We start from the raw sequence: 19,224 nt of genomic DNA on the forward strand, positions 1-19,224 counted from the left end.
GTCTCTAACCGTCACCATTTGTGTCTGTTCTGCAACTAGCGAGCCCACAAATCTAAAGGCCCCAGCCTCCACCTTTTCGTCCATTATTCACATAAACGGTCTGACAGCGATGGGTTTTTCCCAACATCCCTAATTTAGAGAGTGCTTTGCGGCGAAGTACTACCGCACCCTCCCCCTCGCTCCCAAGGATGGGTTAGCAGTAAAACTAGTGGGCGGCTACCACCAGGCCACCTAGCCAGCAGCCGACCCTGAGGCCTAGCTCCCAACTGTGCCTGAAAAGTAAATGAGACAGCAGGTGCTATCTTGTCTCTGCATGCCTCTTTTTGTTGTGGATCTGGACCGTGGGCCACACGAACCTCTGGCAGGAAATCACAGTGACCTAATGGCCAATGCATTGGCTTTCTAAGCCAGGGATTGTGGGTTTGATTAACAGCAGAGAACAATACTCTGTTGAAAAAACAGCAATGTTACATTTCGGTGTATGCAACATTCTGTTGCTGTTGCTAATAAAGAGGTTAACGTTTGCGTGTATTTGGGTGTACAATAAATGTTCTGTTACTGTTTTCTTCTGTGGTACAGCTGACCCCTGCCACTGATAAGGCAGCCATGGCAGTGTTTGCACACGCATCCCACCACGCTGGTGAGAGCAAGCATGCCAAGTACAAGCAGCACACGTCCTCACCCCAAATTCACATCTCCATGCTTATCTCAGTTGGGCCATCTAGAGGCAGCTCGTCCACGTAGCAATAAAGGGTGTTGTGGCAAAAAACCTTTGGGTGACCAATAAAGAGAGTGCAGACAGACTGTCTTTTTCAGAATATTTCCTTTCCTTTCTTGCAAGAAAGGACCAGAACACACACTAGAACACAATCAGAGTCTTCCCCAGTTGCTCAGCTCCGACTGGGCTTAGGCCGCTACTTAAACAGACATGTGAAGTGAAAGTGAAAGTGAAAGTGAAAGTGACTTAACTGGCCAAGTATGGTGACCCATACTCAGAATTTGTGCTCTGCATTTAACCCAATCCCAAGTGAACACACACAGCAAGTAAACACACACACACCGTGCACACACACCCGGGGCAGTGCAAAGTAAATCAAATAATCATTCACATAATCAGATACAGAGTAGACACAAAGTTATTCCCTAATAAGGCTATTTTCCAAAATCCTATATTTTCATTCGATAGTTAACCCTCCATTCTGGGTGTGCTCTGTTATACTTGTCCCTTCCTCACACCTAGTGTCCTAAGGAACCTTTCTCCCAGATACTCCTCACCAACATCCTTAAGAACACTGTGTCCCTTTGTACCAGACTATTCTACACTAGTAAACTCTGTGAATCAACCTGTAAAAATCAAGAATACAGTGACACCTGATAAAAATCAAAATCGGTAAGAATAATCAATCATTGAAAATCATTTTTCGATTACATGGGTCAGTGTCTCCACACACCAACCTCATCTCCACTCTGCCTATTGCCCCCTTCCCTTCCTAGCCACCATTCTGCAGGGTTCCATAAGTCTTGACTCAAACAGATGCTGCAGGTGAATATACATGAGTGGCCAAGGAGGGGGGTTATTTTTCGTAAGTGCTAGCATAGGATGCAGCCATTCCTCTACACCCGTTATTTCCAGGCAATCGGGGGAGAGGAGTTTTTTGCTTGATTTGGAATAGCTTAGAAATCAGTGCAGGTCAGGAATCTTTTACATGGTCATGATGACACAGATTTCACACTGCATTTGCCAGAATGACTGGTTAATTTTGTAATATCTGACCCGACCATTCCCCAGTACAGGAAACTTCTTCATTTTCTCCTCAGGGATCAAGAAATCACTATAACTTTTGACTTCTAGCTCACTAGCTGGCTTCTAGCCCCATACCTGGAGTGCATGGAGACAACTCTGGAAACCCTGAGGAGATGGGAAATAAGGGAGCTGTTTCTTACCCTGATGACCTGCTGTTACTAGTTTGCTCCCAGGAAGAGCCGTAACTAAAGTCCACAGTTGCCCCCATCTGGTTAGGTTGGGTGTTCCGGAAAGAGCTCTTCCCAGCCCATTCAGATTTTTGTAAATCTGGGTGTGAAGTCTAATGTGCTCAGTATGAGGGCTCGCCTCTCTGGAGAGAGATCAATAGTATTCTAACCTTTGCTGCCTTTGCTGTCCAATCAGATTTAACCCTCAGGGGTCGACAAACACGAGTTTTGTGGCATCTTCTCCTGATAATGCTGAAATGAACTTAAATTACTCTGTCAGTCTTGATCATACAAATAAGAGCAATGTATCATTCAAATCTGTAAAGGGTCTACTTTTATTTGTACACACTCATAATAACAATAAAAAGCTGTGCTTTTGTAAAATAAAACAGACAGGGTGAGGTCGCTTCTCTTTCTCCTGTCTTCATAGACGTAAATAAAACAACCTGAATCTCAGCGAATGCTTGCCTCAAAATATGAGAAATATATCCATAGAAAGGTTGAAATGTCTTCTTTTAAATGAAACAATTCAAGTCGAAAGCAAACAATCTCTTTTTATGCAATCCATATGAAAGTAAGGAGCGGTACGGTTTGTCCTCTCTCACCTCATTATAGCTAATGTGATCCCACCTCGCACTAAGCGCACTGTTCATATGGAAATAATCTGAGGTGAGCCAGATAATTATGTGCACGCCTCCGAGAAGTGGCATAAAATTTCAAGCTTCATTATAGAATTTACTCACTTTTTCTGTGCGTTTGGAGGATGGCACGTTATGCAGGTGAAGAAGCATTTTGTATGGTTTCGGACAGTAAAAAAATTAATTTTCTTCTCGAACTTGACAAAATCTTGCACATACACACTGACTTGTTCGGAACTTTGCTCTATGCCAGCTCCAACTGTGTATTCTCATGTGTTTACAACAATAACAACAACAGTGATTCACTAACATCCCTGCGCTATGGTACACCATTGACTTATCTCACTGTCGGCTTTGCTCACGTCATATCGTTCTTTTCTCTGATTGGTTTATTCTGTGTCCATTAGCCTGCCCCCTGGAAGTCGATCTCAACCAAAGCGATTCCAGACTAATTCTTTGTGTAGAACAGAAAAAGAGTCTGGCTGGCCAGACCAATGAATCTCATCCAATATTGATGTCAAAATATAAAGAGATGAATTCTGTCACATTTTAGATTTTTTACTTCTATTTTTTAACACAGAATGAAAATGTAATTATAAATGAAACAATGATATCTTAAAAGGATATTCACAAAATTTCAAGGTAACATAATACTAACAACATCAGAACAAATGCAAAATAAAGTAAATTTTGAAGTTTGGAACAACAAGAAGATGAAATGTTTATATCCTATTTCCAAACCTCAGAAACTGTACTAGGATTAATTTTTGTTCATCAGATGTTTCTTGGTGTTCTTCTCTGGCTTAAACAAAATGATGAAACACTTTGGAGCAAATATACACAATATTAGTCCAAAACTGGAGGCCAGAATGGCAAATATCTCCACAGCCACAGTAAACTTCCCAGGAGAGCTGACATATGCTGGGATAAAAGTGATCCAGACTGCACAGAATATCAGCATGCTGAAGGTGATAAACTTGGCTTCATTAAAATTATCAGGCAGTTTCCGGGCCAGGACAGCTAACACAAAGCAAAAGACAGCCAGCAGGCCTATGTACCCGAGCACAGCCCAGAACCCAATAGCTGAGCCTAACGCACACTCCAGGATGATTCTTTCTTTGTATATGGTGAAGTTTTTCATTGGAAAAGGGGGACTAACAATCAACCAAACAGTACATATTAAAACTTGGATAAATGTGAAATTTAATACAGTCATTCTCTGCTGTAGAGGACCAAAGCATTTCATGACATTACTACCTGGAAGTGTAGCTTTGAAGGCCATTAACACCACCATAGTTTTCCCCAGAACACAAGAGATACAGAGGACAAAGGTGATCCCAAACGCTGTGTGGCGCAGCATGCAGGACCACTCAGAGGGTGCTCCAATGAAAGTTAATGAACATAAGAAACACAGAGTCAGGGAGAAGAGCAGCAGGAAGCTCAGCTCAGAGTTGTTGGCCCTGACAATCGGGGATGTTCTGTGTTGAAAGAATATAGTCGCTGTTATAATGGCCAGACAGGCACCACCAACTGAGAACGTAGCCAGGATGACTCCCAGGATCTCACTGAAGGAAAGAAACTCTACAGGCTTGGGAACACATGTGTCTTTCTCTGCATTAGGCCAGAACTCATTGGGACAAGGGAAACAATCAGTGGAATCTGAAAATATAAATCAAAAAGGACCTTTAGCAGTCCCATCATTGATGTGGTGATATACATGAGAAAACAATGGATTTTACCTGTAGCATTGCTAATCTCTCCCTCAGGACATGGTACACAATCATAACAGCAGATGGGTTTTCCTTTCTGCAGCACTTTATGAGTTCCTTTAGGACAGCTGTCAGTGCACACTGACACAGGAACCTGACAGACACAATACACAATGACAGAATCACACAGATATGCAGTTTTGATACAACAGCTGATATGATTCAGTTCACCAATGTTGAATATCAATGTTCCTCACTTGTGTCCTGCCTTCCACCCAGGTGATGTTCCTGTTGATATGGAACTCCTTGCCCAGTGGCAGTGATGCATCATATTGCCCTACTGTCACAAACACAATGCTGCCACTCTCACTTTTCTGCCAGTTAACCAGCTCATATGTGGCCACAGGATCCCCATTGGCATCAAATGACACAGGATAACCATTTTGGGAAAAATTTACTTTCTTCAGATGAGTAAGAACCTGTGAGGACAATCAGGGAGGAATAGCAACAGAATGTGTAAAATAAATAAGAATAGTTCTTAATTTCATAAAAGTGACATCATTGCTAAAGAAGGGTATTGGCTTTTTCAATTATTCACTTTAACTGACCTGTTTGGGCTCTATCCTGCTGATTCTGTCATACTGAGTTGTAGAATTAGTCTCCTGACACACTGCATTATGAATGGCATGTGCTATTGCATAAACAGCCTTGTACACCATGTTAGTGATTCGGAGCTGAGATGTGTCAGTGTACGGGCTCTGGAGTTTCTGTATGTCCTCAGTTCCATCACACACATTTTTGTCTGTGGCAGCACCTACAAACATACAGAGATTTTTAGTTTTGACAGTTATCTACACATCCATTCTCTACTGCTTATCCTTCACAGTTGGACTCGACTGAAACATGGGCTGAGATACAGAGACAAACAACAACTCACACTCACATTCACCAATTAACCTAATCATAATCTGCATGTGTTTGCACTGTGTGGGGGAAGTCAGAGTACCTAAAGAAACCCCTGATACATGTGTAGAACATGTAAACTCCACACAGAAAGACCACCTATAACCATCTTACTGTGAGGTGACAATGCTAACTAACATGTCACCATGTCACCCACTATGACTATCATATTACTTTAGTATTCATTTTTCTGTTTTTATATTTTGCTCTGTTACTGAATATTAAGGAGATCAGAATGTGATTTGCACAAAACTATATATGTATATTTTTCTAATTCATTGTGAAACTTGTACACCATGCCGTTTTTAACTTTAGATATGTCAGCTCACATTAACATTAAAATATGAGTGATCTGAAAGTCATCAAGTCAACAGAATGACATAACATAAATAAAACATATACACTAACTGATACATGATATTCATAATCTTTATTTATAATTTTTTCTGTAGACTGTTTTATACACCATTATATAAAGTGAGATTTTTCAGACATCCACCTTAGGTGGACTTCATGTCTTTTTTCATCACAGTCAAATAAAAGTTTGAGGTTGGTCTTAAACTACTTTATCATGAGGGTCAATTTAAGAATTCAACAAACAAAACAACTACAACACAGTATAATATAAAAAAGTCAGATGTCTCTTACTTTTTTCCAGTCTGCAGTTGAATGCACTCTCCCAGAACTCAGTAAGAATTGGGGAGGCTGCCACTTTAGTGGGAGAGAGATCCAACAGGAAGTTTCTCAGACCTGGGATGACAGATTTCTGAATCCCAAATCCAATGGCTCCATCACAGAAGGTGAACTGATGCATGTCTGGGTGAGTTACCCAGGCCTCACTGCCTATCCACTGACGAGGTGGGGAAGGTTCTCGAGATAGCTCCTCCAAAAGAATCCTCATGTCTCCAGATGCTGCAAATGCAACAACAACTATAGCTGTTGACCTGGAGACACATTACAGTGCATTTTCTTATACCAAGGTAAGCACACATCTGTTTCAAATATTTCTTACAATGACTAACACAAAAAGTAGTTATTTTTTAGAGTTGTTGAATCTGAAGTATTCTCTCACTGAGTAGGCTATTTTTATTATATGCAAGCAACAAACATGAAAATGATACCATGTCAATTTGCCATAAAACCATTACATATTTCTTCTAGCTTCATTTTTTCTTTGTGTGCATATGTGTGTGTGTATGTCTGTGCACACAGGACAAGAACACAAGCAAAATCAGAGATGTAGACACCTGCGGATAACATCAGCCACTCTCTGGATCCTGCTACGTGGGTTGGTCCGATAGAAAGATTCAGAGTATTCAACACAGATCTCCTCTTTGTGTGCTGCTTCCAGAAAAGATGCCATGCCATTATTTCCATAGTCTGAATCTGACCGGACAGCACCTATCCAAGTCCAGCCAAAGTGTTTCACCAGCTTGGCCAGAGCAGCAGCCTGGAAATGGTCACTGGGAATTGTTCTGAAGAAACTTGGGTACTGACGCTTATTGGATAGGCATGCACAAGTGGCAAAGTGACTCACCTGAAGGAAACAAAAGACAATACAGTATAATTCTGTAACAACAGAAAGAAATATGTATCCAAAACACTTACTTGAGGAATATTAAAGGACCCAATGATGCGTGAAATGCTGATGGATGGTGTGGAACCAGTTTCACCAACAACAGCCATCACCATACCAGATTTTGAGCAGTTATCTCTGGTGTAAAACTCAGGGTCCAGACTATTAGAAAGCTGAAATGCCACATGCACCGCCATGGGCACTGAGGCACATGAGTCATAGATCTGATAACCGAGCCTGATGCCTGGGAGCAGCTTTGTACTGTTGTTAATCTCCTCGATGGCAAAGACCATTGCATGTGAAAAGCGCAGTTCACGGCCATCAATGCTGCACACAGATACTCATGTTACTGTTTTGATGCAGAGTACATGATAAAGACAATTCATAATTTTATAAGTAAATACTAAAAGCAGGAGAAATGCTATTCATAGTTTTTTGTTAGTACACATATGGTAATAACATAAATCAAATGAAAGCATCTGTCCCACACAACAAAACCACTTCTCCCTCTTACTTACCTCCCTGTGCACTTCAGTGGCTCAGGCACTGTGGTGTAGTTATGCTTCACTGCGTGCATGTTATAGTGTATAGAGAAAACACCCCCAATAACATAATCACCATCCATTGAGAAGGCAGAAGGAAGAGTGGTACCTTGCAGTTTACATTTCGCAGATAAAGCCTCTGCACTGACCCCAGCAGCAGCTCTAATCTCTGTGCACCCATCACTTTGTTTCAGACCATCCCCACAACCATTCAACATAAGAGCTGAGTTCAACCCAGTCAAACCCAGAGCTATTCTCAGACCAATAAAGAGAAAAGAGATCTCCATCCCAAAAGTGCATGTGAACATTAGTGCTTTTTTAGTTGTTTATATAGCTTTTCAGGTAATCCCTCCTTCTGCTGTAATCTTTCAAAAGACAGAGGATGTCTTTTCTAAGTTTTCTGTCTTTAAGTTCAAATATTTTATTTTGTTGGGCTGTATGTAGGTTGCACAGTATGGTTACTATAGTGTGTGCTGTATTTTACCAATTTAATTATCAGTTATCACCCACTTTTTCTTTTTCTCCCCATTGGGTGGCACTACAGAACACTTTACACAAAAACAATCACACAATGCATGTATTTTTGTTTATACCTGTATGTACATCAGAGATTATTTGCCTTTGTTTTTTTTAAACTTGTTTTCTTTGTGATTACAAAGCATATTGAGAGCTTCAGTTCATTTCAGATTCATTTCAGATTCATGAGTCAAATGCCTTGTGTGTCCAACAGATTTGGCCTATAACCATGATGGTGACTCTTTGTTTTAGCAAACATTGTACTTAGGGTGCAAGGGTTTATTTTATTTTATGTTATTTTATATCTGTTTTTGTCTTTTCTACCCAATAGGTTATTGAATTGCAAGATACTAGTATTGTACTGTATGTTTTTAGAAAATATTAAATAAATAAGTTTGTTAAATGACAAAATAGTTAATTCAATTTTTGTGTAGCCAAAGTTCTGTCCATCTGAGATGCAGCTGTGCTGTTCCTCATGGGCCCCATCCCATCCTCACAATAGTGCACTTATGTAAAAATTGTCAATGCCCCCCTAGTACAGGCCCCATTTCCAAACCAAAGGACCTCAGTCACGTCCACATACTGTAGATCCCATACACACTGATTAGCCACAACATTATTAACGCTGGCACGTAAAGTGAATAACATTAAAATTTCAAAGTCTGGCTTAGGTCTCTAACCGTCACCATTTGTGTCTGTTCTGCAACTAGCAAGCCCACAAATCTAAAGGCCCCAGCCTCCACCTTTTCGCCCATTATTCACATAAACGGTCTGACAGCAATGGGTTTTTCCCAACATCCCTAACTTAGAGAGTGCTTTGCAGCGAAGTACTACCGCACCCTCCCCCTCCCTCCCAAGGATGGGTTAACAGTAAAACTAGTGGGCGGGTACCACCAGGCCACCTAGCCAGCAGCCGACCCCGAGGCCTAGCTCCCAACTGTTAATAAAGAGGTTAACGTTTGCATGTATTTGGGTGTACAATAAATGTTCTGTTACTGTTGCTAAGGGCATTTTTTTTCTTCTGTGGTACAGCTGACCCCTGCCGCTCATAAGGCAGCCATGGCAGTGTTTGCACACGCATCCCACCACGCTGGTGAGAGCAAGCATGCCAAGTACAAGCAGCACACATCCTCACCCCACTTTCACATCTCCACGCTTATCTCAGCTGGGCCCTCTAGAGGTGGCTTGTCCACAAGAGAACCCGTAGCAATAAAGGGTGTTGTGGCAAAAAACCTTTGGGTGACCAATAAAGAGAGTGCAGACAGACTGTCTTTTTCAGAATATATTTCTTGCAAGAAAGGACCAGAACACACACTAGAACACAATCAGAGTCTTCCCCAGTTGCTCAGCTCCTACTGGGCTCAGGCCGCTACTTAAACAGACATGTGAAGTGAAAGTGAAAGTGAAAGTGAAAGTGAAAGTGACTTAACTGGCCAAGTATGGTGACCCATACTCGGAATTTATGCTCTGCATTTAACCCAATCCCAAGTGCACACACACAGCAAGTGAACACACACACCGTGCACACACACCCGGGGCAGTGCAAAGTAAATCAAATAATCATTCACATAATCAGATACAGAGTAGACACAAAGTTATTCCCTAATAAGGCTATTTTCCAAAATCCTATATTTTCATTCGATAATTAACCCTCCATTCTGGGTGTGCTCTTTTATACTTGTCCCTTCCTCACGCCTAGTGTCCTAAGGAACCTTTCTCCCAGATACTCCTCACCAACATCCTTAAGAACACTGTGTCCCTTTGTACCAGACTATACTAGACTATACTAAACATGAGATATGACTATGAAAACACATCAGCTCCTTAGTAAACTCTGTGAATCAACCTGTAAAAATCAAGAATACAGTGACACCTGATAAAAATCAAAATCGGTAAGAATAATCAATCATTGAAAATCATTTTTCGATTACATGGGTCAGTGTCTCCACACACCAACCTCATCTCGACTCTGCCTATTGCCCCTTTCCCTTCCTAGCCACCATTCTGCAGGGTTCCATAAGTCTTGACTCACACAGATGCTATGGGTGAATATACATGAGTGGCCAACGAGGGGGGTTACTTTTCCAAAGTGCTAGCGTAGGATGCAACCATTCCTCTACACCCGTTATTTCCAGGCAATCGGGGGAGAGGAGTTTTTTGCTTGATTTGGAATAGCTTAGAAATCAGTGCAGGTCAGGAATCTTTTACATGGTCATGATGACACAGATTTCACACTGCATTTGCCAGAATGACTGGTTAATTTTGTAATATCTGACCCGACCATTCCCCAGTACAGGAAACTTCTTCATTTTCTCCTCAGGGATCAAGAAATCACTATAACTTTTGACTTCTAGCTCACTAACTGGCTTCTAGCCCCATACCTGGAGTGCATGGAGACAACTCTGGAAACCCTGAGGAGATGGGAAATAAGGGAGCTGTTTCTTACCCTGATGACCTGCTGTTACTAGTTTGCTCCCAGGAAGAGCCGTAACTAAAGACCACAGTTGCCCCCATCTGGTTAGGTTGGGTGTTCCGGAAAGAGCTCTTCCCAGCCCACTCAGATTTTTGTAAATCTGGGTGTGAAGTCTAATGTGCTCAGTATGAGGGCTCGCCTCTCTGGAGAGAGATCAATAGTATTCTAACCTTTGCTGCCTTTGCTGTCCAATCAGATTTAACCCTCAGGGGTCGACAAACACGAGTTTTGTGGCATCTTCTCCTGATAATGCTGAAATGAACTTAAATTACTCTGTCAGTCTTGATCGTACAAATAGGAGCAATATATCATTCGAATCTGTAAAGGGTCTACTTCTATTTGTAAACACTCATAATAGCAATAAAACGCTGTGCTTTTGTAAAATAAAGCAGACAGGGTGGGGTCGCTTCTCTTTCTCCTGTCTTCATAGACGTAAATAAAACAACCTGAATCTCAGCGAATACTTGCCTCAAAACATGAGAAATATATGCATAGACAGGTTGAAATGTCTTCTTTTTTTTAGGAAACAATTCAAATCGAAAGCAAAATATCTCTTTTTATGCAATCCATATGAAAGTAAGGAGCAGTACGGTTTGTCCTCTCTCACCTCATTATAGCTAATGTGATCCCACCTCGCACTAAGCGCACTGTTCATATGGAAATAATCTGAGGTGAGCCAGATAATTATGTGCACGCCTCCGAGAAGTGGCATAAAATTTCAAGCTTCATTATAGAATTTACTCAATTTTTCTGTGCGTTTGGAGGATGGCACGTTATGCAGGTGAAGAAGCATTTTGTATGGTTTCGGACAGTAAAAAAATTAATTTTCTTCTCGAACTTGACAAAATCTTGCACATACACACTGACTTGTTCGGAACTTTGCTCTATGCCAGCTCCAACTGTGTATTCTCATGTGTTTACAACAATAACAACAACAGTGATTCACTAGCATCCCTGCGCTATGGTACACCATTGACTTATCTCACTGTCGGCTTTGCTCACGTCATATCGTTCTTTTCTCTGATTGGTTTATTCTGTGTCCATTAGCCTGCCCCCTGGAAGTCGATCTCAGCCAAAGCGATTCCAGACTAATTCTTTGTGTAGAACAGAAAAAGAGTCTGGCTGGCCAGACCAATGAATCTCATCCAATATTGATGTCAAAATATAAAGAGATGAATTCTGTCACATTTTAGATTTTTTACTTCTATTTTTTAACACAGAATGAAAATGTAATTATAAATGAAACGATATCTTAAAAGGATATTCACAAAATTTCAAGGTAACATAATATTAACAACATCAGAACAAATGCAAAATAAAGTAAATTTTGAAGTTTGGAACAACAAGAAGATGAAATGTTTATATCCTATTTCCAAACCTCAGAAACTGTACTAGGATTAATTTTTGTTCATCAGATGTTTCTTGGTGTTCTTCTCTGGCTTAAACAAAATGATGAAACACTTTGGAGTAAATATACACAATATTAGTCCCAAAACTGGAGGCCAGAATGGCAAATATCTCCACAGCCACAGTAAACTTCCCAGGAGAGCTGACATATGCTGGGATAAAAGTGATCCAGACTGCACAGAATATCAGCATGCTGAAGGTGATAAACTTGGCTTCATTAAAATTATCAGGCAGTTTCCGGGCCAGGACAGCTAACACAAAGCAAAAGACAGCCAGAAGGCCTATGTACCCGAGCACAGCCCAGAACCCAATAGCTGAGCCTAACGCACACTCCAGGATGATTCTTTCTTTGTATATGGTGAAGTTTTTCATTGGAAAAGGGGGACTAACAATCAACCAAACAGTACATATTAAAACTTGGATAAATGTAAATAATATTACAGTCATTCTTTGCTGGGTAGGACCAAACCATTTCATGACATTACTACCTGGAAGTGTAGCTTTGAAGGCCATTAACACCACCATAGTTTTCCCCAGAACACAAGAGATACAGAGGACAAAGGTGATCCCAAACGCTGTGTGGCGCAGCATGCAGGACCACTCAGAGGGTGCTCCAATGAAAGTTAATGAACATAAGAAACACAGAGTCAGGGAGAAGAGCAGCAGGAAGCTCAGCTCAGAGTTGTTGGCCCTGACAATCGGGGATGTTCTGTGTTGAAAGAATATAGTCGCTGTTATAATGGCCAGACAGGCACCACCAACTGAGAACGTAGCCAGGATGACTCCCAGGATCTCACTGAAGGAAAGAAACTCTACAGGCTTGGGAAAACATGTGTCTTTCTCTGCATTAGGCCAGAACTCATTGGGACAAGGGAAACAATCAGTGGAATCTGAAAATATAAATCAAAAAGGACCTTTAGCAGTCACATCATTGATGTGGTGATATACATGAGAAAAAAATGGATTTTACCTGTAGCATTGCTAATCTCTCCCTCAGGACATGGTACACAATCATAACAGCAGATGGGTTTTCCTTTCTGCAGCACTTTATGAGTTCCTTTAGGACAGCTGTCAGTGCACACTGACACAGGAACCTGACGGACACAATACACAATGACAGAATCACACAGATATGCAGTTTTGATACAACAGCTGATGTGACTCAGTTCACCAATGTTGAATATATCTCTGTTCCTCACTTGTGTCCTGCCTTCCACCCAGGTGATGTTCCTGTTGATATAGAACTCCTGGCCCAGTGGCAGTGATGCATCATATTGCCCTACTGTCACCAACACAATGCTGCCGCTCTCACTTTTCTGCCAGTTAACCAGCTCATATGTGGCCACAGGATCCCCATTGGCATCAAATGACACAGGATAACCATTTTGGGAAAAGTTTACTTTCTTCAGATGAGTAAGAACCTGTGAGGACAATGAGTGAGGAATAGCAAAAAACTGTGTAAAATAAATAAGAATAGTTCTTAATTTCATAAAAGTGACATCATTGCTAAAGAAGGGTATTGGCCTCTTCAATTATTCACTTTAACTGACCTGTTTGGACTCTATCCTGCTGAGTCTGTCACACTGAGAATTAGTCTCCTGACACACTGCATTATGAATGGCATGTGCTATTGCATAAACAGCCTTGTACACCATGTTAGTGATTCGGAGCTGAGATGTGTCAGTGTACGGGTTCTGGAGTTTCTGTATGTCCTCGGTTCCATCACACACATTTTTGTCTGTGGCAGCACCTACAAACATACAGAGATTTTTAGTTTTGACAATTATCTACACATCCATTCTCTATTGCTTATCCTTCACAGTTGGACTTGACTGACACATGGGCTGAGATACAGAGACAGACAACAACTCACACTCACATTCACCAATTAACCTAATCATAATCTGCATGTGTTTGCACTGTGTGGGGGAAGTCAGAGTACCTAAAGAAAACCCCTGATACATGTGTAGAACATGTAAACTCCACACAGAAAGACCTCCTATAACCATCTTACTGTGAGGTGACAATGCTAACTAACATGTCACCATGTCACCCACTATGACTATCATATTACTTTAGTATTCATTTTTCTGTTTTTATATTTTGCTCTGTTACTGAATATTAAGGAGATCAGAATGTGATTTGCACAAAACTATATATGTATATTTTTCTAATTCATTGTGAAACTTGTACACCATGCCGTTTTTAACTTTAGATATGTCAGCTCACATTAACATTAAAATATGAGTGATCTGAAAGTCATCAAGTCAACAGAATGACATAACATAAATAAAACATCTACACTAACTGATACATGATATTCATAATTTTTATTTATAATTTTTTCTGTAGACTGTTTTATACACCATTATATAAAGTGAGATTTTTCAGACATCCACCTTAGGTGGACTTCATGTCTTTTTTCATTACAGTCAAATAAAAGTTTGAGGTTGGTCTTAAACTACTTTATCATGAGGGTCAATTTAAGAATTCAACAAACAAAACAACTACAACACAGTATAATATAAAAAAGTCAGATGTCTCTTACTTTTTTCCAGTCTGCAGTTGAATGCACTCTCCCAGAACTCAGTAAGAATTGGGGAGGCTGCAACTTTAGTGGGAGAGAGATCCAACAGGAAGTTTCTCAGACCTGGGATGACAGATTTCTGAATCCCAAATCCGATGGCTCCATCACAGAAGGTGAACTGATGCATGTCTGGGTGAGTTACCCAGGCCTCACTGCCTATCCACTGACGAGGTGGGGAAGGTTCACGAGACAGCTCCTCCAAAAGAATCTTCATGTCTCCAGATGCTGCAAATGCAACAACAACTATAGCTGTTGACCTGGAGACACATTACAGTGCATTTTATTATACCAAGGCAAGCACACATCTGTTTCAAATATTTCTTACAATGACCAACACAAAAAGTAGTTATTTTTTAGAGTTGTTGAATCTGAAGTGTTCTCTCACTGAGTAGGCTATTTTTATTATATGCAAGCAACAAACATGAAAATGATACCATGTCAATTTGCCATAAAACCATTACATATTTCTAGCTTCGTTTTTTCTTTGTGTCCATATGTGTGTGTGTATGTCTGTGCACACAGGACAAGAACACAAGCAAAATCAGAGATGTAGAAACCTGCGGATAACATCAGCCACTCTCTGGATCCTGCTACGTGGGTTGGTCCGATAGAAAGATTCAGAGTATTCAACACAGATCCCCTCTTTGTGTGCTGCTTCCAGAAAAGATGCCATGCCATTATTTCCATAATCTGAATCTGACCGGACAGCACCTATCCAAGTCCAGCCAAAGTGTTTCACCAGCTTGGCCAGAGCAGCAGCCTGGAAATGGTCACTGGGAATTGTTCTGAAGAAACTTGGGTACTGACGCTTATTGGATAGGCATGCACAAGTGGCAAAGTGACTCACCTGAAGGAAACAAAAGACAATACAGTATAATTCTGTAACAACAGAGTAAAAAAAAAAAAAAAATCCAAAACACTTACTTGAGGAATATTAAAGGATCCAATGATGCGTGAAATGCTGATGGATGGTGTGGAACCAGTTTCACCAACAACAGCCATCACCATACCAGATTTTGAGCAGTTGTCACTGGTATAAAACTCAGGGTCCAGACCATTAGAAAGCTGAAATGCCACATGCACCGCCATGGGCACTGAGGCACATGAGTCATAGATCTGATAACCGAGCCTGATGCCTGGGAGCAGTTTTGTACTGTTGTTAATCTCCTCGATGGCAAAGACCATTGCACGTGAAATGCGCAGTTCACGGGTGGCAATGCTGCACAGAGATACTTATATTACTGTTTTGATGCAAAGTACATGATAAAGATAATTCATAATTTTATAAGTAAATACTAAAAGCAGGAGAAATGCTATTCATATCTTTTTGTTAGTACACATATGGTAATAACATAAATCAAATTTAAACATCTGTCCCACACAACAAAACCACTTCTCCCCCTTACTTACCTCCCTGTGCACTTCAGTGGCTCAGGCACTGTGGTGTAGTTATGCTTCACTGCGTGCATGTTATAGTGTATAGAGAAAACACCCCCAATAACATAATCACCATCCATTGAGAAGGCAGAAGGAAGTGTGGTACCTTGCAGTTTACATTTCACAGATAAAGCCTCAGCACTGACCCCAGCAGCAGCTCTAATCTCTGTGCACCCATCACTTTGTTTCAGACCATCCCCACAACCATCCAACGTAAGAGCTGAGTTCAACCCATAAAAACACAGAGCCAACCTCAGACCAATAAAGAGAAAAGAGATCTCCATCCCAAAAGTGCATGTGAACATTAGTGCGTTTTTAGTGGTTTATATAGCTTTTCAGGTAATCCCTCCTTCTGCTGTAATCTTTCAAAAGACAGAGGATGTCTTTTCTAAGTTTCTGTCTTTAAGTTCAAATATTTTATTTTGTTGGGCTGTATGTAGGTTGCACAGTATGGTTACTATAGTGTGTGCTGTATTTTACCAATTTAATTATCAGTTATCACCCACTTTTTCTTTTTCTCCCGATTGGGTGGAACTACAGAACACTTTACACCAAAACAATCACACAGTGCCTGTATTTTTGTTTATATCTGTATGTCCATCAGAGCTTGTTTGCCTTTGTTTTGTTTAAACTTGTTTTCTTTGTGATTACAAAGCATATTGAGAGCTTCAGCTCATTTCAGATTCATTTCAGATTCATGAGTCAAATACCTTGTGTGTTCAACAGATTTGGCCTATAACCATGATGGTGACTCTTTGTTTTAGCAAACATTGTACTTAGGGTGCAAAGGTTTATTTTATTTTATGTTATTTTATATCTGATTTTGTCTTTTCTACCCAATAAGCTATTGTATTGCAAGATACTAGTATTGTACTGTATGTTTTTTAGAAAATATTAAATAAATAAGTTTGTTAAATGACAAAATAGTTAATTCAATTTTTGTGTAGCCAAAGTTCTGTCCATCTGAGATGCAGCTGTGCTGTTCCTCATGGGCCCCATCCCATCCTCACAATAGTGCACTTATGTAAAAATTGTCAATGCCCCCCTAGTACAGGCCCCATTTCCAAACCAAAGGACCTCAGTCACGTCCACATACTGTAGATCCCATACACACTGATTAGCCACAACATTATTAATGCTGGCACGTAAAGTGAATAACATTAAAATTTCAAAGTCTGGCTTAGGTCTCTAACCGTCACCATTTGTGTCTGTTCTGCAACTAGCAAGCCCACAAATCTAAAGGCCCCAGCCTCCACCTTTTCGCCCATTATTCACATAAACGGTCTGACAGCAATGGGTTTTTCCCAACATCCCTAACTTAGAGAGTGCTTTGCAGCGAAGTACTACCGCACCCTCCCCCTCCCTCCCAAGGATGGGTTAACAGTAAAACTAGTGGGCGGGTACCACCAGGCCACCTAGCCAGCAGCCGACCCCGAGGCCTAGCTCCCAACTGTTAATAAAGAGGTTAACGTTTGCATGTATTTGGGTGTACAATAAATTTTCTGTTACTGTTGCTAAGGGCATTTTTTTTCTTCTGTGGTACAGCTGACCCCTGCCGCTCATAAGGCAGCCATGGCAGTGTTTGCACACGCATCCCACCACGCTGGTGAGAGCAAGCATGCCAAGTACAAGCAGCACACATCCTCACCCCACTTTCACATCTCCACGCTTATCTCAGCTGGGCCCTCTAGAGGCAGCTTGTCCACAAGAGAACCCGTAGCAATAAAGGGTGTTGTGGCAAAAAACCTTTGGGTGACCAATAAAGAGAGTGCAGACAGACTGTCTTTTTCAGAATATATTTCTTGCAAGAAAGGACCAGAACACACACTAGAACACAATCAGAGTCTTCCCCAGTTGCTCAGCTCCTACTGGGCTCAGGCCGCTACTTAAACAGACATGTGAAGTGAAAGTGAAAGTGAAAGTGAAAGTGAAAGTGACTTGAAAGTGACCCATACTCGGAATTTGTGCTCTGCATTTAACCCAATCCCAAGTGCACACACACAGCAAGTGAACACACACACCGTGCACACACACCCGGGGCAGTGCAAAGTAAATCAAATAATCATTCACATAATCAGATACAGAGTAGACACAAAGTTATTCCCTAATAAGGCTATTTTCCAAAATCCTATATTTTCATTCGATAGTTAACCCTCCATTCTGGGTGTGCTCTGTTATACTTGTCCCTTCCTCACGCCTAGTGTCCTAAGGAACCTTTCTCCCAGATACTCCTCACCAACATCCTTAAGAACACTGTGTCCCTTTGTACCAGACTATACTAGACTATACTAAACATGAGATATGACTATGAAAACACATCAGCTCCTTAGTAAACTCTGTGAATCAACCTGTAAAAATCAAGAATACAGTGACACCTGATAAAAATCAAAATCGGTTGTCATATCCCCGAAACTAGGCTTCCGGTTCGGGGATTTTATTTTGAAGGGACAAGGGGAAATGTTTTGGGTGCTCTGTCCTGAGCTTGGTTTGATTACTGATCTGTGTCACCTGCGGACCTGGCTTAAGTAGCAGGGATCGTGGGGACACAGATCGCCGGATTGTTTGTTCGCATTATTCCCGTGAGGATTCACGTTCCGGCAGTATATGCTCGGTGGTTAATTGTTTGCTTTGATCGGAGGAATCATCAGCTTATGGCAAGTGACTTTTCATTCTTTTCGGTGACTGTGTTAGACCCTTCTCGAGGAAGCCGATTAGCTCCCGGCACTACTGGAGATCGGAGGAGTCACCAATGTGACCAGCGTTTTTCTGTTCTTTTGGTTAAGTGGATACGGCTCGGAGGAGCTAGCTATGGACCTTGCACTGTACTATCGGACCCACGGAGAGGAATAGACTCGGCGTGGGGGACGCTTTCTCTCTAGTGGATTACTATTTTGACTGTTCGTTGACACTAAACAGGCACCTATTGTGCTCCCCGCTCCGGAGGAGGTTGGTGCGAGAACTGTTTCTGTTACTGTGTCTTTCCTTTATTAACCTGGTTCTCTTATCTGTTTCCTGTTTTCCGAGCCTGGAGAGAGCCCGGCCTCTGGTAGGCCCCAGAGGGACCCATACACCGTCAGATATTGCTCTGCGGACCCGAGACGGACATATCACCTCCATCTCCGAGAACCAGCCCGGCTGTACCGGTACTGGCCGTCGGAGAAACCACCACCTGCCGACTCTTCTTGGATCATCACTCATCACCATTGGCCTTCAACCACGATCCACATTTCATTCATTGTACTGCATTTAATAAACCTTGGTATACTCTGCTTCAGTGTCCTGGGTACTTGTGTTAGACGGGGTTGTGATCCATACAAATTGATACACAAATCATGACATCGGTAAGAATAATCAATCATTGAAAATCATTTTTCGATTACATGGGTCAGTGTCTCCACACACCAA

At 41.3% G+C, this 19,224-nt stretch overlaps 2 protein-coding genes across 2 annotated transcripts; both read right to left on the reverse strand.

The window, feature by feature from the left end:
• Positions 1-3,369: 3,369 nt before the first annotated feature.
• On the reverse strand, positions 3,370-7,482 carry LOC113124456 (extracellular calcium-sensing receptor-like). The gene is made up of 8 exons (XM_026297340.1): positions 7,376-7,482; positions 6,890-7,184; positions 6,529-6,818; positions 5,930-6,225; positions 4,927-5,132; positions 4,576-4,797; positions 4,349-4,472; positions 3,370-4,268 (listed from the first exon to the last, which is right to left on the reverse strand). Exons 1-8 carry the CDS (start codon positions 7,480-7,482, stop codon positions 3,370-3,372), a joined length of 2,439 nt encoding a protein of 812 aa, XP_026153125.1.
• Positions 7,483-11,828: 4,346 nt separating this feature from the next.
• LOC113124984 (extracellular calcium-sensing receptor-like) lies at positions 11,829-15,899 on the reverse strand. Its single transcript, XM_026298210.1, has 8 exons — positions 15,793-15,899; positions 15,307-15,601; positions 14,940-15,229; positions 14,344-14,639; positions 13,346-13,545; positions 12,995-13,216; positions 12,766-12,889; positions 11,829-12,685 (listed from the first exon to the last, which is right to left on the reverse strand). Exons 1-8 carry the CDS (start codon positions 15,897-15,899, stop codon positions 11,829-11,831), a joined length of 2,391 nt encoding a protein of 796 aa, XP_026153995.1.
• Positions 15,900-19,224: the final 3,325 nt, after the last annotated feature.

Source organism: Mastacembelus armatus, chromosome 13 (assembly GCF_900324485.2).
Source record: "Mastacembelus armatus chromosome 13, fMasArm1.2, whole genome shotgun sequence".
Classification (NCBI taxonomy): Eukaryota; Metazoa; Chordata; class Actinopteri; order Synbranchiformes; family Mastacembelidae; genus Mastacembelus; species Mastacembelus armatus.